An 11,717-nucleotide genomic window follows, 5' to 3' on the forward strand; every position below is an offset into this window, starting at 1 on the left:
TGTTGTAGCAGAACGGGTAGTTTACTATTATATCCTGTCTCTTTGCAGTTGGCCCACACATAGGGCGTTACTGTGGGCAGAACAACCCAGGACGTGTCCGGTCTTCAACGGGGATTCTCTCAATGGCATTTTACACTGACAGTGCAATAGCAAAAGAGGGATTCTCAGCAAATTACAGCGTGTCGCAGAGCAGTGTATCAGAAGGTCAGTATTTATCTATCCCGCAGAGCTTCTTGGAAAATATTCTCTCTTATGTCTTCTTGCACACCAGGTGTTGCATGAAACTTTAAAGAAACCTTAAATAAATAAGGTGGTGGGGAAGGGTTGGTTCTGTTTTTCCTTTTTTTTTTTTTTCTTTAAAGAACAGCTGCCCTTTGAAAAGCAGCACAAGAAGCAGAATTCTCCTTACAGTTTTATTCTGCAGTATTGCCAGGAAGTTGGGATAATTATTGTGAAAAACTGTGCTGACCAAGGAAACACAGGAATGCAGAGCAATTGAACACTTGCATTAAAACAATGAAACATGAACAATGAATGCACTATCTAAAGCCTTCTTTTATTACGTGGAATAAGCTTTGATGATCGATTTCTTGAATAAAAAGAACCCATTTAATATATGTGCTCTTGTTAAACCATTTCATAAGCCCTCTAAACTTTGTTCTCTGTCTCGTATTTTTTTCCCAGTTGCCTCATTTTCATGCTTACCCTTTGGACAGAGAATGAAATGAAGTGAGGGAGACACAGGAAAATAAGGGGCTGTGTTACACCACGTCCTTGCAGATTTCCCTGCTTTGCTCAATGATAGAATACACACTTTAAAGCAAACTGTCTCCTTTCTGTGACTGGCTGAGTTTTGAGCAGATTCACTCAGATTTGATGTACTTGTTTAGTCAAAGAAGGAACAAAAGAAAAATGAGTAAACTGAAATTATCCCTGTCACTCCCTACCTCTCCTCTGCCTCTTGCCTCTTTAGTAGCTTTCTTGCACGTGCATAGCCAGGAAGAGGGAACAGGGCATACCCCAGCCTCTGTGGATGGGAAGCATCTTCCTCTGTCTCTCTCAGATGGTACCTCCAGCTAGTATGTCTTCTACTTATGTAGATGCTGCTCCTACCCCTTCATTAGCTAGCACAGGCAACTTCGTTCCCCATGTCACCCACCTCCACAGTCATCCTCCCTGAGCTGCAGAGGCATCATCACACTGGAGCCAGAATTAATAATATCTGCTAAGCTGGGATGCCTTCAGCTCTTAAACACAGGAAAACAGAACAGGAGAAGTTAGTGTGTGTGAAAACCCTTTTGGATGATAAGAGGAAACATTTTCTATGATGCAGGCTTAAACAGAGGAGTGATTCCTCTCACTTAATTTCAGCTCTTTGTGTTGTCACTACAGAGAGGGTCACCCTCCAGAGGACAACTCGGCCTACTCATTACAGACACGTGAGATGTCCCCAGGAGGTACTTGTCCCTCTCAGTAGTCTACAGGGAAAGCCCACACGTCTAGATCAAACCAGACACCTACCTTTTAGATATTTTAATATGACTCCCACCTACCATGTCTGCAGTTCTTTGTAGTGGCCTATGGCTGTCTCACCCTAAAGTAGTTCAGTTTCAGTACTTCACCCAAGGCCCCTAATATGTTGAAGCAGCACAGAAATGGGGGAAAGGATGGCATGCCATGGGAAATGCAGTTTGGCAACAAGTTTGATAACTCAGTTATGGAGCACCCTAACTACAACTCCTACAATGTACTCTGATAGCATTTCTGAATGTAAGTTTCTGGATCCCAGATAGAAGTTTTTAAATATTTTTTCACAATGTTTTAACTTTCATTGAAAAATCAGAACATTTTTCCAACTTATAGATTTTTAAACCTTCAGATCAGCACCTAACCCTCTGTTAGAGATACATCAGCTCCAGAGAAGGTGTAATAAAAAAGAGTGGGTACCCAAATGTCAGGGCCTCCACTTCACATATCAGTACTTTACCTTAAACTGCTAATGAAGGAACAAATTATATTAATATACTATGAAGTCCCTGAACAGAAGCGTAGGCACAAGTTATTTTCTCCTGCCCTTGTAATGGGATTGGTAAACCTCTGGCAGAGGGGGGCATGAGCAGCTGGATGTGAGGTTCTGTCAAAAGTCACTGGCCTTCCTTGCTTCTGTGGGGGTTAGAGCACTCATTTTTGAATAGTGAGAGAAGAATTTAGTCTCCATGCCCTGTCACCCTTTGAACTCACCAAAGTGATTGGGTTGTCAATTGATTTTGAATTATCTTGGTAATGTTTGTGTCAACAAAAAGAGATTGGATGGAGATGATCAACTCATTTAAAATACATTATGTTATAGAAGAGGTGGTAATTCCCTTAGGTCAATACTCTTCTGGCCTGGGTTCAAATTTTGTTGTTGTGTTTCTTTCTGGTGTCCAGGATCAAAAGAGAATGGCTAGAGTTTTAATAATATTTTTAAAACATCTTGTACTTTTTGTACTGGAGTAAATAAATTTTAAATAAAATTATTTTATACAGTCATCTGGTTTGTCTTTCCTGCCTTTGTGCATAATTATGAGGTGAACATACGTTGTTTTATATTATGAATCCACAGAAGTGCCTGTGCTACCCTGGAAAAGAGAATTCTATTGTCCTATATTGAAATGGCTACAATGCTGGGCTAAAAATATTTGTATAGCATTATTATTGCAGGAATTGCCATGGCAACTCGAATGACAGTATTAAGAATGACACCATAAGCCCAGTACTGCCTCACTTAAAGTTGCTAAAGAATTCCAAGTCACATAAAAATAAATTCTTTATATATTCATATTCAAAGCAGGAAAATGTTCTCATTATTCAAAGTCTAAATCAAAAAGCTGACCATAATAATGATGGTAATTTATTTTTCTTCAGATTTCCAGTGCATGGAACCACTAGGTATGGAGTCAGGAGAAATTCTCTCTGATCAAATCACTGTCTCCTCCCAGTACAGCGCTATCTGGTCTTCAGAAAGGTCCCGGCTAAATTACCCTGAGAATGGATGGACCCCAGGGGAAGATTCTATCAGAGAATGGATACAGGTAAAAAGATAACGTTTTAAAGATATTATTAATAATACTCTGTGGAGCTTTTTGAATGTGGAGAATGCAAAAGAAAGAAAAAAATAACACAGTAAAGTCCTTCTACATAATCTAAGAATCATTGCAAGTGAATAGCTCACATTCCCTATTAGACACAAAAAAAAAGACTGACTCCCAAAGGTATAAAAAAGAAAAGGTCAGGAAGATTAATTCTTCTGCTTCCCACGTCTATTGTTTTTTCAGTCTTCTGGGCACAAATAACAGAGATTTTGGTTTAGTGGAAAAGTCAATATTAGTTTAACATGCACTTAAAGTGGAATGTCCCCGTAAACTGAGCATGTGCTATGTCTCTAGCTGATTACAGTTAAGCATTAATACGGCGTGGTGTTTTCATGCACTCAGATTTCACCTCAGAAGACCTATGTCCCTTCTAGAATATGTTACACATGAAATGAGTTCAGTGGTCTCTGTCTAGTCGCTATTCTTCCACATCCTTAAATACAAAGTTCATTAACAAGATTGGCTGCCTCGGCTTTGCTCTGTTAGTACAGGAGAAATCATGCAGACTTTTGTCGCCACGAAAAGACTCCTTGAGTTCAGTCAGTCTACTTGGGCCTGTTGTTTGCTATTTGTTATCAGCTTCATAGCTTAATGGCACATGATTCCTGTACAGGTTAAAATTATTCATATGAATTACTGTATACAAATAATCTATACTAGCAGGCAATTATTAATATAATTAGGTGAAAAAAGCATGCATTTATCTCGATTGTAGGTTGAATTACACTTCTTAGTTGTAACCTAGTTTCTATTTATGTTGGCAAAAGCTGAGAGAAAGGCTTGAGCATATTAGATCAATATTACTAATATTGAAAACTTGTTCATATATTTGAAACATTCCTCCTGCTTCTGTTGTTTTCTATAGGAAATTACTAACTGACATATAAAAACAATGCCTTATTAGCCGTCCATACAAATGTTCACATTGGTGTTTCCTGTGAGGTTTGCTGTCTGCAAGAAAGCTTAAAAACATGTTGAGTAGTAGTTAGTAAAGGAAAGAAAGGGGGGGGGGAATCTTTTATTTCTGATCCTTGGCACACAATGGGACTCTCAGGTGTCCTGTTTAGGGGCCCCTACACATCCTGAGCTCTTGGCAACTTGGCAATCGTGTATGATGGACCTAATCAGACTTCAGAGTGGCAAAAAAACCAATCTGTTAATCCTTTTTCCTTACTTAGGAATAAATGTTAAAATCTCCCCAGCCTTATCTAAGTGCAAGGCTTGTTATTAATCATTGCCACTTGCAATCCATGGAATGCACATGGAAAAAGGGTGGAATGCATCAGAATCAAATTCCATGTGTTTCATCTGGTCGAAGGGCCGCCACTTTTTCTTTATTTCCTTCTTTTCTGCTGTCACTTATGCATTTATGACTGGATAATCAAAACAAGAGAGCTAGTCAAATCTCATTCATGTGTTCTGTGTGCTTATTAGCTTTATTGAGTTATGATGACTACGTACATATATATACATAGCTTAATCCTTCCACTTAGAACTAGATCTTTCTGAGAAAAAGTTTCAAAGGACTTTTTTAAACATTAACTTTTTTAATAACAAAGACATAACAGAATACAAGCTACTCTGGAGTTTGTGCTTAAAACAGCTCAGGATACCTCAGGCCTCCCGCTCATGAAGTTCTCAGCCTCCTTTGCCTTCTGCCGCAAACCAGGCTGCTCAGGGGCTGAAACAACCACTGAGCATAATTTTTAGCAGGTTTACACTTCCTCCAGCTACCACATCAGCCAAGAAGTTGGTGATTATTTGTATGCTGTACCGCTCATGCCACGGGTCTCACCTACTTCACCCAGCCCCTGGTTTGGAAAAGGCAGCAGGAACCATTTTCCTGAGCAGCCTAGCCCTAGGGCATCTCCTCCGCCGCCCGGGGCCCGTGCGGAGGGACCAGCAGCCCCACGGCAGACTCCATGGCAGAGCAACTAGGCCGCAGCAGCCTTCGCTGCAGAGCTGGGTCTTGTTTGCAAGACTGACCCTAGAAAGTCTTGCTTGAAGATTCCTTGCATTGAACAGGCATCCTTAACGTGTTGTGGGAGAACTGTTAATTGTTTCGACTACTCAACCTACGTAGCAGAAGCAACTGAGCTAGTTTAGAGATTGAGTATGCCATCCCCTGGCTTTTCACGAGGTACAACAGTTTAACTCATCTTTGGTTCCATTTGTGTCAGGAGGATACTAATTCTTATACTGATTTATTATGGTTTAATTCAATGCTAACATCGCTAATTCAAACTTCCAAATGTGTTCTAAATGCTTTCCTGTTAAACTTAATTGTCAATCTTGAGACGGGTGCTAAGCACTTCAGACCATCAGACACCTCAATAACAGGGTCCTTGCACATGTGAACCGCTATCCTCTACAAAGGCTTGATGCCATTGGCAGCAAGCACATGTTGCGAGTTTGTATCTGGATAAAATATTGAAATCCCGTGTTTCCTCTGTACAAATAGCCACAGGAACAGATGTTCCTCTCCATAAGAGCTTACAGCCAAACAATCAAGGACATGCAACTAATAAAATACTCTGAAATTACTTGTTAAAAAAAATGTAATATATTATAAAAGGAGGAAGACACTTGGATATGAAGGACTGAGGTCACTTTGTTCTGTTTTGTTCTGTATGCTATTATAAACTAGTAATTTATTAGAAGTATTTTATGCAGTATAGCATAAATGGATTTTTGTTACACAGTGCAAGAAGTCCAGAAATTATCCAACAGCAAAAAACAGTCTGAATGATACAGCAACACTGAACTTTGAGCTTCTAAAGTGCAAATTTCTGCCTATATGCCTTTGTCTAAGAGAAAAAGATTTTGTGTATACCAGTATTCATTAACCTTTTCACAATTGCAGGTTTCCATACCTGCACACACATTGCAGCAGGATAAGTAGCGATGTCTGCCTTCAAACTGCTCATGTGCATATGCAACTACAACATGTATATGAGATACATAGAACCATACATGGGCAAAGCAGCTTGAAAATTCAGCTCAAAATACTAATTTCCTTAGTGTACCTTTTTTTGTATAGGGGAAATATTATAGTTCTCCTTTCCCTTCCTTTTACCCCTCCCTTCAAGGTTAATGTTTTTGCTAAGACAAAAGAAACAGAAAACCTCAGTTAAATATCAGCAAAGGGAGATTTGTATCTATAGAGGACAGCTAGAGGGCATGCGATATGATTGTCTCCTTTGAGGTGTTGACGTCTTTCAGACCATTTTGCTGAAAATAATTAGGAAAATAGTGTTGGCTTGTTGTTAGTAGTGGATTTGCATGAATTCCATCTGTGGACATGAAACCCATTCTTTGGTGGAAAAACTAGATTGCTTCTTTGTGGCTGACAAGGTACTAACTCCTGAGTTCATCTGAATGCCACCAGCTTACAGGGCTCTGCTCAGCGAAAGCTGCCTGTCCGTTCCTTTCCTTAGTTGTTTGGAAATAAATGTCAAAGCTTAGATTCAAAATATCCAAAGCGCAGTCACACCATAAGGCAGCACAATACTTTCTCCATTTTATTTTTACCCTCAAACACACTTCTGAAAATTGCTCAACTAACTTGAGATTTGGAGTGACTCCATAATCAGAAACAGAGTCACTCCAGATTGAATTTCTTCTTTAAAAACACATTAATAAAGTCTGTGGATTTTCTAATATGAATGGAATAAAGATATGCATGAGGCAAGGGTTGCCAAAAATAAGCATGAAGTTAGTTTATGGTCATATGGTACGTTATTAGCTCCCCAACCTTAAGCTCAGTCTACTTGTTTATTACACTTACGTTTCACACACTTGACTACCCTTCAGTGTGAAATAGCATAATTTAAAATAAAAAATTAAAATAGCCCTTTAATTTAATCAAGAGCAGGGAACTGCCATTGCAGCATAAGTCATTGTCCCTCATTAATGTATCCTTTCACAGGAAAAATAGTATAGTGTTTCCATTTCTGTAATCTGAACAACAAACATGTTAATAGGTATCAATTACCAGCCAGTTTCAGTACTCAGAACCAGTAAGAAGGCCAGTGCGAGGGTTTCACATCTGGTTTTAGTGAAACTGTTCCTGTCTGTGGTATTTAAAATTTAAAGAACTCCTGTTATTGTGCAATTGGGAATCCTAGGGGAGTACAATGTTAATGAAATCCATAACGTGCAGGGATTTTATGATTGCATTTTCAAGGCATTCCTTCAAAAGGGACGACTGATTTCTGCCATGGCAGCAGTAATTGTGTTTTTACAGAGTAGATTTAATGTTCGCATTTAAGAACAGCAGTTACGTCTACACTCATCTGAAAAAGTAACATGCGAAATCTTTATATTCAGGGAACTTTTTGCATCTTATTTCGGAAGCCTTTGAGCAGAAGCTGCGGGCCGCTGGCCATGACAAGCCCTTGTGCCTGAGGGACACCCCGATGGGTCGTGGGCAGCAGCTCCCCAGGGCAGAGCTGGCGCGGGGGAGCTCCAGGAGGAGTGCCCTGCCGGATAGGTGCCATCAGCTACAGACACTTGAGACCCTCATGTGTGTGGTTTTGAAGAGACTGATTGCCTATTACCAGGGTCACTGGAAACCTGTGCTATCATCAATCCTCATAATGGTGTGGGTTTTCAAACCTGCAAGGAGCAACATCTTCTGGGTACTTTTACTGCAGAATCTCTATTTTTTCTATCAGAATGTTTCTTCTAATGAACATAACACAAACCTTTACACTCCCGCAAAGCTGGATGATAGTTTCTGGGTGGCACAATTTTTCTCTCATCCTCTAACACTGAGTGAGCTTGCCCAGAAAGCAAAGTATGTTTGTTAATAACACAAGATCTTCAGTTCATATTATGGCTGGGGTTGGACAAAACCATAAATCCAGCTTTAAGAATCCTAGTATCAGATCAAAACTTTGCAGCCATAAACCAAAAAGCACTACTCTGGTATAAACACACTCTGCCAGTTCAAATTTGTTCAAAAAAGGTTAACAGGAGGTTAACATAAATAGACATTATACTCTGGATTGGGTATTATCTGTCATTCTGCAGCTGACATAAGGCCATATACTAAGATGAATTCCTGACTGTGTGTCACAGAATCACAGAATCACAGAATGGTCAGGGTTGGAAGGGACCTCTGGAGATCATCTAGTCCACCCCCCCCGCCAGAGCAGGGTCACCTACAACAGGTTGCACAGGACGGCGTCCAGGCGGGTTTTGAAGGCTCCACTCTCCAGAGTGGGAAACTCCACACCCTCTCTGGGCAGCCTGTTCCAGCGCTCCACTACCCTCAAAGTAAGGAAGTTCCTCCTCATGTTAAGATGGAACTTCCTATGTTCAAGTTTGTGCCCGTTACCTCTTGTCCTATCACTGGGCCCCACTGAAAAAAGACTGTTCTCATCCCCCTGGCGCCCTCCCTTTAAGTATTTGTAAGCATTAATAAGATCCCCCCTCTATCTTCTTTTCTCTAGACTAAAGAGACCCAAGTCCCTCAGCCTTTCCTCATATGAGAGATGTTCTACTCCACAAATCATCTTTGTAGCCCTTTGCTGGACCCTCTCCAGCAGATCCCTGTCTTTCTTGAACCGGGGAGCCCAGAACTGGACACAGTACTCCAGATGCTGTCTCACCAGGGCAGAGTAGAGGGGGAGGATGACCTCCCTTGACCTGCTGGCCACACTCTTCTTGATGCACCCCAGGATGCCATTCGCCTTCTTGGCTGCCAGAGCACATTGCTGGCTCATGGTCATCCTGTTGTCCACCAGGACTCCCAGGTCCCTTTCCACAGAGCTGCTCTCCAGGAGGTCAGCCCCCAACCTGTACTGATGCATGGGGTTATTCCTCCCCAGGTGCAGTACCCTACACTTACCCTTGTTGAATTTCATAAGGCTTCTCTCTGCCCAACTCTCCAGCCTGTCCAGGTCACGCTGTAAGCTGGCACAGCCTTCTGGCCTGGCCAATACAACATAAATGGCCAATCCAGCCGGAATTTGTACTGTGGGGTTTCTGAGTAGGCCACAGATCTGGTACCATGTGGAAACGGCCAAAGTCAGAAGTTGGCACGGGGACCAGACCTGGTTGCTCCCTCAGGGCTCTGCCTGCCCGTCTCCACCTCATCCCCCACCCACCCCTTTGGCACGTATGACTCTTGCAGAGTAATTCTCTAGACCGGCCAGCCTGAGGAAGATCATCTGATATGGTGCAAAATTGTCCCTCTGCATCTTGCAGCATTTAGGGATCTGGAGAAAGGCCAGAGAGAGGTAAGAATAGGCCTCCTCAGAAAGCAACCTGGGAGATCCCCCTCGCCTCCACTGATTGAAATATCAGTTGTTTACTTAACACTAACTCTCCCATTCAAGGAAAATATACTTCCATTGATTTAACACACTTCTATGTATACACTACTTCTCCAGAATGAGAGGGACCTCTGAGGTGGAATTTTCCTTCTACATTTGTCTTCATTCCTTTACATTTGCAGTAACCTACGTTCTTCATTATTATTGTAAGTGAAACCCAGAAGCATGCGTCGCTGATGTGAACTGGTGTATAGATTAGTACAGATTTATTCCTGTAGCACTTCTGAAAATAATTGCAGTTCATCATTTGGTGTCTCGACCTTTCATCTGTGTCATAGCTTATTTCCTTATCGGGTATTCACTTAAAAATATAGTCAGTATTTATATATGCTGCTGCACAGCACATTTGTTTCATTAACAGGTTTATTCTTACATCAGGCAGCTGTTTAGGATGACTTTACCGTGCACGCTTATCTAAGCATTTCACATGAAAGCTCAAGGAAGTGCAAGTCAACAATGCCTGTTATTTTTATTCTTATTATTTCTGTTTCTTTTGGAGTTTGATATCGCAGTGAAGTGCATCATATTACTGCACAGAATAACATGAAACCTGGGAAACCTCAGCCTCCCAGTTCTCCTAGCCTTTGAAGGGCTGCCTGAGAGCTGAAGTTCAGAGGCTTTGTGGCAGGGCTTGCCCATCATTAGGGAGCACACTGACATGAAAGCACAAAAACTGTCAGTCCTTTGTCTTCTCTACCACTTTAGAATACAAGTCATGTATTTGGTTCATGACATTTTACAGTTCATAACTGCACTCCACAAATTACAAAAAGCAGAGTTAGCTTTGTGTGGAAAAGTGTTACAGTTAACTTACAGTCTTAACATACTTTGCACATGGGCAAAGAATGACAAAAGAATATTCCTTTCTGGAAATCACAGCCAGTACAGACTGTGACACAGCGCAGAACCAGGGTTAATTGACCCAGCAGGATACATTCATACCTTTATTTACTGTGACATGCGAATAAATGGTAGAGTTTCACAAAGGCAAGTACTGAAATTAGACAAGAGGGAGAGGGAGAAATAAAAGGGCCCTACAAAGTATGAAGGTTTTTTTGATTATTCAAAGTGCTTTAAGAGCTATTTTAGTACCAGAAAGTTCCCAGCTATAGATTTATCACTCTGGGGAGGCTGAAGGGATGCTCAGAGAACTGTGCAAAACCATTGGCAGCCTTATTGCTCCAGAAGTGCAGGTGCAAAATGCAGTTTAGAAGAAAATTCTCTCTGACATGTTTCAACATCAGCCCTAATACAGAGGGGAGTCCTGTGTGGCTTCGAGCAATCCTGCACGCAACATATGGAGGAGCAGCAGAAGCAGAGCCCCTCCGAGCCTCCACTACCAGCCTAATCATTATAATAGTTTCAGTTCTTTCAGGGGATCCATTATGCAGAGATCTGAGTAGTTTGTATATAACTCTGTAATTACCTATGCATCCACTTCCCAGTCCACCCCTACATCCCCTCAACGGCTGCAAGACAGATGGCCCTTTAGAGCTGAGATAGCGAATTAAAAATGTGTCCAGCAAAAGCACTGATTCAGCATCTACTAAAATAATTTTGTAAATTTATCTCACTTTCACTAGTTGGTTCCAGGAGGGAAAGAAATTAAAACATTTAAATATGTTTTTAAACTAAATACCACAGGTTTTTTACATCACACCATCTTTTCCTTCCACTTTCTTTCACAGAAATTAAAGCCACAAAAAACTCTGTACAAAATTCTTCTTCTCTCTCTCTCTTTTTTTTTTTTTTTCCCATTCACCAGGTTCACGTGTTTGGCTTGACTCAAAACATTTGTTATTGTTTGCTGGTTTTCAGACTGCCATCAAGCCAAAAAATCAGTTGTTTGTGCCATTCTCCTTGGTAGGGGAGCTCTCTCCCAGATGGCTTGCGGACCCCATGGGAGCTGAGCAGCCTTGCCCACCCAGCTACCAGGCACTGCAACACATCTGCTCCGCCGCAGCCACGACTTTCTGCAGATGGGAAGGAAGGCATCTCAAAAGGAGATTTTTCTGAGTCCAGCAGAAATAAATTAATCTACAAGACTAGGCAGGTGCCAAACGGCGGGTGAGGTAGAGCTTAAGGCTAGAAGTTAAGTGACTAAGGGTAGTGGCTAGAAACACAGGGTAGGAACGCACAGCTGAGGCATGTTATAATAAGTAGAGCCGTTACTGAGCTAAAGGTCTCTGTTCTCACGGGGCCGACCCTCGGTTGGAGATGATAGGTGTACTGCTGAGTGTCT

General features: G+C 41.4%; 1 protein-coding gene across 1 annotated transcript in view; it reads left to right on the forward strand.

Moving 5' to 3' along the window:
• Nucleotides 1-11,717, forward strand: part of NRP1 (neuropilin 1) — a 113,174-nt gene that overhangs the window by 59,048 nt on the left and 42,409 nt on the right. The window contains exons 5-6 of the mRNA XM_009895105.1: nucleotides 49-204; nucleotides 2,908-3,074. Of these exons, the coding sequence (XP_009893407.1) occupies nucleotides 49-204; nucleotides 2,908-3,074 (323 nt within the window). The remainder of the gene's footprint in view (nucleotides 1-48; nucleotides 205-2,907; nucleotides 3,075-11,717) is intronic.

The sequence above is a fragment of the Charadrius vociferus genome, unplaced genomic scaffold, assembly GCF_000708025.1.
Source record: "Charadrius vociferus isolate BGI_N301 unplaced genomic scaffold, ASM70802v2 scaffold61, whole genome shotgun sequence".
Lineage (NCBI taxonomy): Eukaryota > Metazoa > Chordata > Aves > Charadriiformes > Charadriidae > Charadrius > Charadrius vociferus.